Here is a 15185-nt window from a genome sequence, read left to right on the forward strand (position 1 = left end):
TGTTCCCTCACGTGGTGTTCCATAGTTTACTGCCCTTTTTTGCATTTAGCAGATAAGAAGACTTTTACTCCGTCCTGCCCACAAGGATATTCATCAGCTTGTTTGCGTAAGAATTACATTAATTAAAATATTATGGAAACTTTCTTAAAGAATGCCTCATTTACTATAAATGAATCTTTAAAATTCTAATTGATATTTGTAAACTAGTATTTTTAGCTTGTTATCTTTGCTTCCACCATTCAGTCTTCATGCCTTTTCTTCAGTCACGTGCTGAACACAGAAAGAAATTGCAGGCAGTGTGTAAAAAACTGAAAGTGTGTAACGTTGACACCCATCCCACACAGGACTGCAATAAACTGATAATCCTGGTTTCGTTGCTTGGTATTTTCTTATTGTGCTTGCTGGACGAGAGCCTCTTTCTTCTCACAGATGAGTCCTCCAGGACACATGTGAGTTTGCAAGAACCCTCTGAGCATTTGCTGAAAAGCCACAGGAGGTAGGAGCTATTCCCGACTGCACTGGGCTGCAACCTGCCAGGGCCAAGTCAATCAGTCCTGAGCTGCTCTGTCCACAGGCTTTACTCTGTCTATATCCCACAACCATCATCTCTCTGAGGGGGAGAAGCATGGCAAGGCAAAGCTGGGGATACCAGGATCACAATGGTGAGAACGGATCTACCTTTCTTGAGAAATGAAAATGAGTTAAATAAAAACTACTGTTCTTCAGTGCTTGAAGGGCATAAAAGCTGCTTTGGAAATGATCTAACACAGGGGTTCTCAACCCTGTCCACAGGACACACTAAAGTCAGTCAGGTTTTCAGGATATCCACAATGAATACACATGAGAGAGACTTCCATGCAATAGCTCTGTTGTATGCAAATCTCTCTCATGCATATTCATTGTGGATATCCTGAAAACCTGACTGAATTGGTGTGTCCTGAGGACTAGGTTGAGAACCCCTGATCAAGCAAGATTAAGAAACAAAAAGGTCCTTTTACGCCCCAGATTCTATTTAGGTCACCCAAAGTTGGGGGCAGAGGTGTGTGCAAAGTAATTAGTTAATGAGCCATCAACAATCAATAACTGATGTCAATTGGCATCAGTTTGGAGTTGGTTACATCGGTCCAAGGCACTATTCTATAATATTGGCATCCAGATTTTATAGCAAGCAACTCCGAAGGGGTGTGGCTAGGGGAGGAGCATGGGCAGATTGGGGGCGTTCCCAGAACTTAAGCACAATGTTATAGAATAATATAAAATGTGCACCCAACTTCTGTAAATAGGGCGTCAGCATATGCACCAGTCTGCAGCAGGTGTAAATGCTGGTGCTCAAAGTTAGGCACCCTTTGCCGAATGCTATCTTAGCGTGGATCTTTCCAGTGCCTAAGTTTGGGTGCCATTTACTAAATTCAGCCCTTAATGTACAGTTTACCATGTGGTAATTGCTAGCACATGACCTCATGAAGGGGCTTTGTGGTATTTTTGCAGTTATTATGCAGTAAACCACATTTTAAGTGCATTTTGTGTGAGGGGTATGTCATGGGTGGAGCATTGGCATAAAAGGTGTATTGTAGTTAGTAGACTGCAAATACTGCATCCTGACTAATGTGTGGTTAACATGGAACCACTAATCACTTCTTAAATAGGAGGCATTAATCCCCGGATTCTATATAGTGTGACTTTTAAGTTGCATGTGCAAATCCAGTTGTATTCTGGATTTGCACATGCAACTTAGGGGGTCCTTTTACTAAGGTGCGCTGAAAAATGGCCTGCGCTAGTCAGTGCATTTTCTCTAGCGAAAAAGGTGCTGGTACTCAAATGCCAGGCCAGCCTTCAGGAGTGGGGTGATCACTGAGGGATTCACCCCACAATGGCCATGCCTCCTGCAACCAGTCACAGAATCTATGACAAGGCAGAATTGGTGTGTACAACCTGAGCTCTTTCATTAAAACTTGGGGACCATGGGTCAATTTCAGCAGACAATCGAAATGGTGCCAGTACTCAGTACCCCCAAGTACATCCTCAAAAAAAGCTCTGGCGCTAGTGTAGGTATGTGTTTTGGAGGTGCGCAGATCCATTTTTCAGCACACCTGTGAAAAAAGCCTTTTTTGGTTTTGTCCAAAAATGGACGTGTGGCAAAATGAAAATTGGTGCGTGTCCATTCTGGGTCTGAGACTTTACCGCCACCAATTCACTTAGCAGTAAGGTCTCATGCGTTAACCGGGTGGTAATCGTCAATGTGCATATAATGCCAATTACTGACTAGTTAGTGCCGTAAACAGGAAAATAAAATATATTTTCTGGTGCGCATAGTGGACGCACATAAAAAATGAAATTACCACCTGGGCCATGCGGTAGCTGGCAGTAGTTCCAAATTGGCGCTCATTGGGCGCAAAGGCACCTACGCGGCTTAGTAAAAGGGCCCCTTAATTAGTTAACAAGCTAATCAGTGCTGATAATTGCCACTTAATCAATTATTGACACTAATTAGCATTAATTAGAATTTACTTGGAGAACTGTCTAAGCATATTGTATATCATGATGCATGTAAATTCTGTTGCATAGTTGAAAAGGAGGCATGCCCATGGGTGTGGAATGGGCAGGTCATGGGAGTTTCCAAAATCCATGCATGTTGTTATAGAATACACTCGGTCCACGCATAATTTAGGAGTTGGCATTTACACCAAGTTTTATATGGCGTGACTGCCCATGACTAAATTTAGTTGCACAGATGGGTGCTTGGCGTATTCTATAAACTGCCCTGAAATTTAGGCGTACTTTATAGAATATGCCTAGGCGTATTTCATTTCTGCACTGATTTTAGGCGTGATATATAGAATATAGTTCTAAGTTCTTCCACTAACTCCACACAGAGTTTTCCATGCCAATGGAATTCTTAACCAGGGACCTGTAAAGACAAAAGCTGAGAATGCCGCCCCCATCGCAAATGATTGCTGCATTACACAGCCACCATGCAGTAAAATCCTGTGTTAAGGCGGGATTTAGTAAAAGCGCTCCTAAGAATCTTGGTGTATGCAGAGGAGGGACAGGAGAGGGGATGCAATTTATTTGAATTCTATACCAATTTGGCATTTTTACAGAACAAGCTACATGCCAGTACAATTAATTCCCTCCCAAAAAAGCTTATACGTTAAGGAAATTAGTTTATAACAGGTTGTCTATGTAGGAAGTGCAAGTAGGTGCCTATTTTGGGGCTGTTTTTAAAATAGCCTCACATAACCTGCAGAAATCATCATTAAAATGCACTCACGTACATTTATAGCTCCTCAGAAGTGAACCCAGAATTTTTGCTTTCTGCTGAAATTGATTGTGTGCCTGAAATTGGTAGATTGGTTTTGGTAGAAACTGAAACTGTAAATGGAAATGCTCCCCTAACCAAAAAAAGCCCACCCCTACCCAGTAGCAGTGACCCCCCACGATTACTCCCCGTCCCTCTGTGATTACACCCCACCCCTCGTGATTACTCCCAGCCCCTCTTCCCCCTGCCTGGCACTGAGAAATTCGGTCAGCTTCTACTCAGAGCTAGGTATAAATGTACACAGGCCAAGTACATATGCACATGTATTTTTTTCTAAACTAAGGTATGTGCATACTTCATGACTTTGCTTGTGCTCTGCCCAAACTACATCCCCAAACAGGCCTACATGTGGATTGTGTGAAACATAGGAGCTGGCTTTCTGGGTGCTGTGGGTGCTTGAGCACCCCCAATATTTAGAAAATTCCTTGTATGTGTCCAGACAAGTGTTGGCTTAGCACCCCCAATAATTTTGAAAAGTTGGCTCCCCTGGTGTGAAAGTATGTTCCTTCTTGTCATTTCACATACTTTTACACGCATATTCTGTAGAGTAATTTTTAAAAAGCCCTGTTTACCCACTGGATTTTGTTTCTTAAAAAAAAATAATATTGTCCCCTGAGTGGGCAGCAAAAGACAAGTGACTTCCCAACACGAAAACAAACGCTAATAGGAGAAGCAGGATTTGAACCCTTCTCTCCCCCTTCATTACTGCACTCCCTCAAATTATCCCTCATGTTTTATAGGAGGAAAATTCCACTTCGTCATCATCTTTTCATTCATTCTTTCTTTCTGTTTTTTTTGGAATGGAGGAGTAGCCTAGTGGTTAGTGCAGTGGACTTTGATCCTGGGGAGCTGGGTTCAATTCCCACTGCAGCTCCTTATGACTCTGGGCAAGTCACTTAATCCTCCATTGCCCCTGGTACAAAATAAGTACCTGACTATATGTAAACCCTTTGAATTTAGTTGCAAAATACCATAGAAAGGCAGTATATCAAGTCCTTTTTCCCTTTCTCCTTCTGTCTTTCATTTTGTGCTTATTCTTCAAGAATTACATTGGTTTCATACTAATAAGAGTGTATTCTGTCAAACTGTTCTGGTCTAAACAGATAAGCCTTTCATTCCCTTATCACATGTACCAGGGCCGTGCCTAGGGTCTCTGGTGCCCCCCTGCAGACTATCAGTTGGCGCCCCCACCCCCTCCGTCTAGCAAAGCAGGAACAGAAGGGAGCAGGCAAGTAAGCTGGACCTCAGGAAAAAAATAGCACTGTATGTATCCCTCATTGATAAGGCTCTGACTCTAAAGTTTAGCAATTTCATTAAAGCAAAATGTATTTTCATAACACTTCAAAGATTTCCAACTCAAAATAGGAATGCTAATTCAAAATGTGAGCAAAGTCCTCTTAGTTTCCAAAGATTCTTTTTCTAATCTCCTTTGCACCAAAGGATATAATTCAGATCAAACATTTGTCTCTGATCAACTATCTCAGATCAAATATTTATTTCAGATTAAATATTAAGGTTTCCTTGCTTACAGTCACTTAAATCTACCTAGCCTTTATATAGCTTATAGGATTTAAACACTCTTAAACTGAAATTCACCCTTTTCTATTCTTCATAAACTTCAAGTAATCCTGAAATATTCAGATCCTTTTTCACTAGAGAAATCTCAAACTTCAATCTCCACCAACCTCTTTTCATTCATATTTTCTCATTTACCACATAATCTGGCAGTCTTTTATAATTTCAGTCAACACACACAGGAACTCACAGCTGCATGTCTCTCTTGGCCAAACCGACAGTCAGTTGCTGTCTCACTCTGTTCCCTTCCGGGCAGATTTCTAACAAAAGCTGATCATCCAATCAGAGAGCTCTATTTGAATGCAGATTAACATACAGACACTGTAATGGGAATTTTTAGTGAAAAACACTAGATAAACCCTTCGTTTTTGGACCAAACTTCACACTTTTGATCAGAGCCATGCCCTAACATTAAGGCTGTAAACACTTCCATCATTTTTTATTCATAAATATGCAAATGAGAACCTCCCAAAAACGGACTAATTTGCATACGATTTAAACAAATCTGAGCACATGACAACCAAGTACAGAGTCCCAGCACCTGAATTCTGCAATTAGATTTAATACAAATACTTTTAAAACTTATTTTTAGCACTTTTAAAATTTCAGATTGTCTTTAATTTGAATGCGGGTCAAGCTCTGAAGCTCACCCTGAGTGAGGAATTAGCCACAAACCACAGCATATATAGCAATTTGGTTGCATTCTTTAAAATAACTTGAAGAGCCTGCCTGCCTCAGTGAATAATGCTGTTGCTTTCACTTCCGGTTTTAGGGCAGGGGCGATCGCAACTTCAGCTAAAAGATTTTGCAAGTGAGTGGAAGGCAGGGACCGCAGGGCAGCAGCGCCCCTCGAAGGCAGGCGCCCCCCTGCATTGCTTACCTGGCTTACCGCATTGGCACGGCCCTGACATGTACAGTACACAGTGCTTCTCCAGTGTTCAGCCAGCGGTAATGGTGGTATATCAAGCTTCAGTTTAAGAATATTGCATCTAGCTTAAAGTTTATCTGCCAAAATTTAAAGAGTAGTTTCCTTACTGACACTTTAGCAAATTATTTATGTTTTTATGTATCAGCATTGGTAGATTATTTTCTATAATGTAATGCTGTAATAAGTATTTACTGCATCCCATTAAAATCTTTTGTGCTATTCTGAATTTTTTGAAATTTGTTTTGATGTGTGAAAGATGCAGCAATAAGTGCTCTTTTATTTTTTTTTTTAATTTTTATTTATAACCATTTAAATTTTTACAAGCGATAAAACAACTTGCCGGAAATACAGAGAAAGTAATATATACGAATTATTTCAGTCAGGTAATTCTATTCTCTTCCTTAGACCACTAAATAGGGAGAGTGAAACAAGACAAGGAGATCAATTAAACAGTAAACAGAAAAAAATGTGGTATTAACCTGATTATCCCCAGATATTACTCGTCTAATTCATTGTTCCACATTGATTATCTGGTTGGCTTCTTCAAGGCCAATACGGTGTATAGTCAAATCATTTCATTGAAAACATACTTATTGTCCAATATTAGTTAGAAATAATACATCTGATTACATTCTTTTTCTTTTAAAAACCAGAAATTATTTAACAATACATATACTTAAGTCTGTAATTCAAATCCCACTGATTAAAGTAATCCCAGTTTTCACAGGCCTCAATCCTTTTAAAGTAATAATTAAGGAAATATTTCTGAGGAAAACTTCAGGAGTCATACCCAGAACTCTGGGAAAAACAATAATCTCGATATTAATCATCTATAATAATATTCATTTTATTATTCAAAATTTCTGGTCTATTATCACAACCACTTCATGCTCATGTAGAATCATTTGTTATATCATTTTTCACTCTCAAAGGGTTCAGTTAAATTGTCCATGTAACTCTCTAATAAAATTATATCTGAAACAAAATTATTTACTGCTACTGTTAGGTCCCGAAGCGCCTTCCAGATGGTATTCAGTGTAACCTCCACGGGAGCCAAAAACTCCAAGTTGATTTCTCATAGGTGTTTAGGAGTGGTTCCGACGATTCGGGTTCTGCTGTAAACATCCTCCATTTCAGCATATACCTCTAACTCACTCCTCTACTCCTTTGGACATGGTGGTTGAATAAGTGCTCTTTTAGAGAAAATCAAAATGCAACACTGTAATATAATAAAAACAGTTTTCTGTAAAAGTGAATTTGCGGAAGTTCAGGCTCAGTACAAGCATTTTAATTTGTGCATTAGTTCTGAGTAAGTTAGACTATTGCAATGCTCTGATCCAAGAGATTCATACTATGGATCTTTGGTAGCTGCAACTAGTCCAGAATGTATCTGATAAGATAATTTTAGGGACACACAGATTCAATCACCTTACCCTTTTTTTTTTTATTTTAGCAGAACACTGGCTGCCTATGGTGTATAGATTACCAAATACTCATTTTAGTTAATTAAGGGGTCCTTTTACCAAGCTGCAGTAAAAGGACCCCTGCGGTGGTGTCAGCGCATGGGTTTGCTGCGTGATGAGGCCCCTTTTTACCACAGCAGTTAAAAGGCTATTTAAAAAAAGAAAAAAAAAAGAAAATGGCCATGTGGTAAGTTATGAACTATAGAAAAAATTATTTGAGGAGGAGAAAGGACGCTTTACTTAAGTATTGATAGCTGGTCTTGCCATTCTTTGATTGTTTAAGCAAATCCTTTTTGGCAAATCTTGACTAAGTTAATACCCCTAAAGTATTTGAAATTTTGAAGGAGGTTTTTTTTGCTGATGATGAAGCAGTCCTGCTCTCGCTGTTTATAGCTGGGAGCTTCTTGTGGCTTTTTCCCTCCTTACCTGTAACGTGCCAATTTACTGCTCATGGTATGTTTCATGAGAGAATCCTTGTTTTTTTGTTGTTGTGATAAACATATGTTAAGTTAACCACTTGCTGTGCGGCCATTTCCTGGGGGAGCCCTTATTGCCACCTCTTTAGGAGGTGGTAAGGGCTCCCGCGCTAACCCGGCAGTAACTAGGCAGCATGCGGGGCTGCCTGATTACCACCAAGTAAGCCCCTGGCACTAAAAAAGTTAAAGTATTTTTTGAGCACTGAAAGTGGCATGCAGTGGGGGCAGGCACTACTGCCAGGCCTAGTGCCAAATTGTCATGCAGCAAGCCCGCGGTGGGGTTGCCACTCCTTTAGTAAAAGGGCCCCAAAATTCTCCATTCAGGTCTTCCACTTTTTTTTGTCTAGATATTCAGGGGTCCTTTTACTAAGCTGCGGTAAAAAGTGGCCTGTGGCAGTGTAGGCTCGTGTTTTAGGCGTGCTGGGCCAGTTTTTACCATGTCTGCAAAAAAGGGCTTTTTTTTTAATGGGATGGGAAAGGGCATGCGGTAAAACTGAAACCAGCGCATGTCTAAAACCAGCTTGAGCCCTTAACACCACCCATTGATCTAGCGGCAAGGGCTCATGCGCTACACACACATTGACTGGTCAGCGCACACCAACTGCCGATTACTGCTGGAAACGGCGCTTGTTGGAGGAAATAAATAAATAGTCTAGGCGTTATGGGTGTGTGCCAAATCTGAAATTACCGCCGGGGGGGGGGGCACGGTAGGCTGGTGGTAGTCTCATTTGGGCGCGGGTTGCATGCACGTAGAGCCTAATCACCTTTGTAAAAGGGCCTTTGAATTCCTTATTCCCCCTCCCACCTTTTAAGATCTTCTCAACAGAACCTTCTGGTTGTTCTCTACTTTAGGAGTACCAGATTGGTACTACACATGATTCATTTTTTCAGTGTTACATCATCTATTTGTTGGAATACCCTTCCTGGGTACTTAAGATTGGAACCTTGTCATCATTAAAGAGCTCGCATTTTTTAAAACATTATTGGTCTGGTTTTTCATATATCGTATGGTAATTCTTTGGAGTTATTAATTCAATTTTTATTCACATTCTTTTTATTTTTCCACTAAGGTTCATGATACATTTCTGTTAAAATTTCCGGTACTATAAGGTTTATGCTATAGGCATCAACTGGACTCTATGGGCCTCTTTTACTAAACCATGCTAGCAATTCTCGGCACGGCAAATGAGAAGAATCCCATAGGAATTGAATGGGAATCTCTTGCACGGTTAAAAGAAGTCCTATGTTTTTTTTCCAGGCTGTCACTATTTGGAATGACCTCCCTTCAAATTTAAGACAGGAATTGATTTATACACAGCTGCAAAGGAAATTGAAAACTTTTTTGTTTGATACATTTTAATGTACTTATTTTACTTATGTTTAACATTTTTTAAATTAAATTTGTTGATGTAATTCCTCATTTCTTTGTTTGGGTTTCTTAAGATTGGAAACCACCTTGAGCCTCAAGTTGGGATCTGTGTGGTGGATAAATTCTGTGTTAGATTAGATTAGATCAAACATTTAAGGTTGGATTGAAGACTTTCTTTTTTGGTAAAGCCTTCAATCTTTGAACCGCTGTTTGTTGGTGGACTGCTGGGAGGGGGATGTGGAGGTGCCTGTGGTTTGGAACAAGAAACAGCAAGGCTCTTGCTATTCTTTTTTCTTTTTCTATCAAACATTGTCATTTCTGCTTCCCCTTCTTTCTCCTCTCTTATTTAGGGGCCCTTTTACTAAAGGGATGTTGCCATGCGCCAATCTGGAACTATCGCTGGGCTCCCTCAGGAGCCCGGTGTTAGTTCCCATCCCCAGTGCACATCATTTCCAGCGTTACAAAAATATTTTCTATTTTTGTAGTGCCGGTGCTTACCCAGCAGTAATCGGCACTGCCCGGTTACCACTGGGATAGCGTGGGAGCCTTCACCGCCACCTCAATGAGTAGGTCAGCTTCTTCCATGAATTCAACTTCAACACATAAGAAGCTTTTCAACGTAGAAGCTCTTTCATTGTGGAATTCTCTATCAACCAATGTTAGGTGTAAAACGGATTATTTAAGATTTAGAAAAATCTTGAAAGGGTGGTTATTTACCAATCTAAGGGGCCCTTTTACTAAGCGGTGATAAACATGAATGCATGCTTACTGTGCGCGCTCAGGCATCACATGGTAGTTCTTGGATCACTGCGGAGAATAGGTGTGCCCTGCGCTAACGGGGTAATACAGAAAATTGTGCACACTGCCCGATTAGTGCACGGTTAGGGTGGGATCCCTTAGCACCTACAAAACAGATGGTGGTAAGGGCTCATGTGTTAATGGCCACATGCTAATTGGAAAATTAGTGTGTGACCATTAACGGCACATATGAAGTTACAGCCATGATGAAAGTGGCTGCAGCTTGTGGGAAACCCACACGCTACCAACAGTGCCAGCCATATTTTAGCACGGCTTAGTAAAAGGGCCCCTAAGTTAATATCTATTTTCACTTTATCATACCATGTAAAATTAACTTTTTATAGCAAGTCAATTCTTTTTTGTATATCTAAAGTTTTATATTGTAGAATTTTCTTAATGTAAATTGCTCCAGAGCTAAAAGGTTGGGGTGGTATATAAATAACCTGTATAATAATAATAATATTATTATTATTACTATTATTATTATTCCTGACAATGATCACTCTCTATTCATCATTTTCTCTTTTTCTCTCTTCTGTGCATCTCCACTTAGCAGCTAGATTTTACCCCTCATTCTTCCCTTTCCTCACCCTCTAGTCCTCAGTTTCCCTCTTTTCACTTCTCGCCTATGAGCTTTCCGTCATCCACTCTCACTCATCTCGAGCCCTCATTTATCTTCTGCTAAGTCACATTCCCTCACCAACCCCAGCTAGTAACCTGTCATTCAACTCCTCCTATCATCCAGCCCCTTTCTTCTTTCTCTTAATTATTACCCAGCTTCCTCATTCTTTTCTCAGATCTGTCTCTTTCATCTGTTGTTTTTCAGTGCCTCTCAACCTGTTTCCACTTTCTCCAAATTTGTCATCCCTTCCCCTATCTCTCTTTCACTCTCCCTCCAGTCTTCCCCATATTACTCCTCCCTCCTTTCAGACTTTTTCCTCCTTACCTCCTCTTCCTACATTCTGATCCCTTCTCACCACTTCCCTCCCTCTTCCCTTCCATTCTGATCTTTTCCATCCAGTCCACTCCACTCTCTGTCTTCTCCCTCCCTATCTGCACTCTGAACCCTGTCTTACCCTCTGCCTCAGCATCAGACCCATCTTGAAGATTCAAACTCTTCTTTCATCTGTCTTCCTGTCAGCATCAGCCTCTGTGTCAGCCCCCCTTGTCCTCCTATGCGGGATGTGTGGTAGGTTGGTTCCCCATCCCAGCTTATGCCAGAAGCTTCCACTTTCCTGGCATGTCTCTCTACTTCCTGCTACTCCAGGTTCAATGACTGGGCTAGACATAGACCATTTTCTCTTTACTACATGTTACAATGACCAGGGAAGCAGGAGCCAAAGACAAGGAAATTCAAACTTGGTTGGGTATTCATATCAGTACAATTTCCCTCAAGGAGGGATTTCCTCCTACCATGTAAGTCAGTAGTCAGGAGAGCCCTCCTCTTGTTCCAGATGTTGTGGGATATTTACAAGTCAAAGTCCAGTACATTAGTAGATCCACTAGAGGTCTCTGCAGTCCTTAAGGGAACAGAACCCAGAAGGTCTCTAAAGTAGATATCTGCATTGCTTCTCTAAATATAGATTTTTCTTTGTTTTTTGGTGCACGATATTCTTTTTTTTCTCTCTTTTCATCTATGAACTCCCTCTCCAAGGGTGTCTTTTACTAAGCCGTGGTAACATTTTTAGCTCACGGTAGAAATCAGCTGCGGTAAATGCTGAGACACCCAGGGAGTCTCAGTGTTTACCACTAGCTGATTTCTACCGTGAGCTAAACACGCTACTGTAGCTTAATAACCCCCCCCCCCCCCCCACCAAGGGGTCTTTTACTAAGATGTTGTAACATTTTCAGCTCACGGTAGAAATCAGCTGCAGTAAACGCCGAGATGCCCAGGGTGTCTCAGTGTTTGCCGCCAGCTGATTTCTACCGTGAGCTAAAAACACTACTGCAGTTTAATAAAACAAAACAAAACCCAAATAACATATCTGAGTAGTAGAGGAGCACCAACTCTGAGGTTCAATCCCATCACTGTTCTTTATCCACTAGGGTCTATTATAGCAGCAGTAGTCATTTTCTCTTCCTCCTCAGGTGGGTGCACCACTGTTGTGCTCAAGCTCATAAAGCCTCAGAAAATGGATGATCCAACCTTGTATCCCCATGCCACAGGACATAGTGCTATATAGTTTGAGATACAGGCAGGCCTGGAATTTTGTTTATGTTTATTTATTTTAAATATTTATAGCCCACCTAAAACCTAGGCAGATTACAAAAAAATATGCAATAAATATGTAATCAAAGCACTCACAAATATATCCTTCATTAAACTCATCATTGCCATTGTGATTCCACCATTCTCAACAGATAAAATATTCATACATTAAAAAATGGGCAGAGGTACCAAGCCCCAGTTCTTGGGTGCTTTCAGAATTTGGTGCCCTAGGAATGTGTCTGTGTTGCCTGTGCCTAATATCCAATCCTGGCCACAGGTTTGGACTTATCATCTTCTTTTTCTGGCACCGTGCTAGGTAAACTATTACAGCAAAGTAAACATGAGGATATAAAGACAGCATCTTAAATTAAATGCTAGTTTCTGAAGTGAACTCAGGAAATACATTTTCTTTTAATAATTTTTCAAATTCTCCTGAAATTTAGGACCTGCAGTTTGGCATGAGCGTTTCCCTCTTGCTAATGGATATCGACAGTCCCCCATTGCTATAAAATCCAGAGAAGCCAAATATGATCCCTTGCTCCGGCCTTTGAGCTTCAGCTATGACCCAACCTCGCCCAAAGTAATCCTGAACTGTGGATATGCCTTCAACGTTGAGTTTGATGATACAGAAGACAGATCAGGTTTGTTCTGTGTAGAATTTATTGAACTTCCTTTTTTCTACCTCTCATTCTCCTCAATGTTGAGTGAAGTTTGGCTGTATCTTTTTAAGGCTTACCTAGTTCTGTCATATGGTAGAGTTTTTAGAGTGCACTAAAAATTAGCGCTCTAATGCTAGAGACACCCATAGGAATATGGGTGTCTCTTGCATTTAACGTGAAAAACACTAGCGCACCTTAGTAAACAGGGCCCTTAATTAGCTCACTAGGTATTCCCATCTCTAGATCATTTATAAATATGTTAAAAGGCAGCAGTCCCAGCACAGACCCCTATGGAACCCTTCTATCTACCCTTCTACTACTACTACTATTTAACATTTCTAGAGCGCTACAAAGTGTACGCAGCGCTGTACAAACACAGAAGAAAGACAGTCCCTGCTCAAAGAGCTTACAATCTAATAGACAAAAAGTAAAGCATTTAAATTTAAAATATTTAAGCAGTCAAGCACAAGAGAACAGTCACAGAAGGACAGAAGATGTTGAAGGGTGGTCAGTGTGATTAGGTGTAACTCTGGTTGGAGTAGTGGGAGAAGGTGATAGAAGAATAGAAATGGGTGAGGTAAAGTAATGAGTGGGTTGATAGGGAGGTTATATAAGACATGTCACTCTAGGGGTGGGTGGGTAGAGGGGTAGGGTGGGTGGAAGCAGGAGAAGGTATTCTCTGCAGCCTATCTGTGAGATGGAAAATGCTCTCTGAAGCTGCTGCTATAAGTTGTTAGTTTTCTCTCCCTGAAAGAGATCCAAGCCACACCCACGAAGTTCAAACTGTCAGTGGGGAGGGTGAGGGGAGGAAATGGCAGTGCTTGATGAAAAAGAGAGCTCAGTTTGATAGGAGATATACTATAGGATGTCATTCTGAGGCCAGGCTAAGTCTAAAGCAGGAGAAGGTATTCTCTGCAGCCTATCTGTGAGATGGAAAATGCTCTCTGAAGCTGCTGCTATAAGTTGTTAGTTTTCTCTCCCTGAAAGAGATCCAAGCCACACCCACGAAGTTCAAACTGTCAGTGGGGAGGGTGAGGGGAGGAAATGGCAGTGCTTGATGAAAAAGAGAGCTCAGTTTGATAGGAGATATACTATAGGATGTCATTCTGAGGCCAGGCTAAGTCTAAAGCAGGAGAAGGTATTCTCTGCAGCCTATCTGTGAGATGGAAAATGCTCTCTGAAGCTGCTGCTATAAGTTGTTAGTTTTCTCTCCCTGAAAGAGATCCAAGCCACACCCACGAAGTTCAAACTGTCAGTGGGGAGGGTGAGGGGAGGAAATGGCAGTGCTTGATGAAAAAGAGAGCTCAGTTTGATAGGAGATATACTATAGGATGTCATTCTGAGGCCAGGCTAAGTCTAAAGCAGGAGAAGGTATTCTCTGCAGCCTATCTGTGAGATGGAAAATGCTCTCCAACACATTCCTTCTCCATTGAGACTACTCACCATTTAACCCTACTCTCTGTTTTCTGTCTTTTAACCAGTTTTTAATCCACAAAAGGACACTACCTCCTATCCCATGACTCTCTAATTTCCTTAGGAGTCTTTTATGAGGAACTTTGTTAAATGCCTTTTGAAAATCCATATACACAATATCAACCAACTCACCTTTACCCACATGTTTTATTTACCCCTTCAAAGAAATGCAGTAAATTGGTGAGGCAAGATTTCCCTTCACTATGGACCAAGTAAAGTTGGCCACGTGCTCGTCAGGGACGCCCTTCTTTTTTCCATTATCAGCCGAGGACACCCATCTCTTAAGCACGCCCCAGTCCCTCCTTTGCTATGCTGCTGACACGTCCCAGTGAACTTTAGTTCCCCCGAAAGAAAGCAGTTGGGGACACCCAAAATCGGCTTTCAGTTATGCTGATTTGGGCGACCCTGATAGAAGGACGCCCATCTCCGATTTGTGTTGGAAGATGGGCACCCTTCTCTTTCGAAAATAAGCCTGACAGTAACCTTAAAAAATGGATGCATGCCCTTGAGTTTTATGAGTTGTAAGGTGATAATTTTGAACCCCTAAGTTGGTGGTAGTAGCCACCCCAAAATGGAATGGAGACATAACAGCTCAGGTCACAGCTTGAGCTAATCCTGGTTCATCTTAGAAATATTTGCCAAGGTGCATGCTAGCATCAAATAACTATAATGCCCCTTTTGCATCTGCACACAAGAGGTTAGGAGTACTGTTTATAGAACAGGAGTATAAGTCTGTTACACGCACATCAAATTAGCGCTAATTAGCTCTTATCAATGACAATTATTTGTATTTATTGTCAATTAGTTAATTATGTTATACACGTAACTGGCCCTATTCTATAACTACACATCCAATTGTGTGCTTAACTTTGGGCACCATTTATAGAATTTGAAAATATGTGTAGTTTATAGCACC

At 41.0% G+C, this 15185-nt stretch overlaps 1 protein-coding gene across 1 annotated transcript in view; it reads left to right on the top strand.

Moving 5' to 3' along the window:
• The first annotated feature begins 402 nt into the window (after positions 1 to 402).
• Positions 403 to 15185, top strand: part of LOC115478633 (carbonic anhydrase 13-like) — a 41865-nt gene continuing 27082 nt past the window's right edge. Inside the window, exons 1-2 of the mRNA XM_030216125.1 lie at positions 403 to 662; positions 12581 to 12778. Of these exons, the coding sequence (XP_030071985.1) occupies positions 626 to 662; positions 12581 to 12778 (235 nt within the window). The 5' untranslated portion in view covers positions 403 to 625. The remainder of the gene's footprint in view (positions 663 to 12580; positions 12779 to 15185) is intronic.

This window comes from Microcaecilia unicolor, chromosome 1 (assembly GCF_901765095.1).
Source record: "Microcaecilia unicolor chromosome 1, aMicUni1.1, whole genome shotgun sequence".
Taxonomy (NCBI): domain Eukaryota; kingdom Metazoa; phylum Chordata; class Amphibia; order Gymnophiona; family Siphonopidae; genus Microcaecilia; species Microcaecilia unicolor.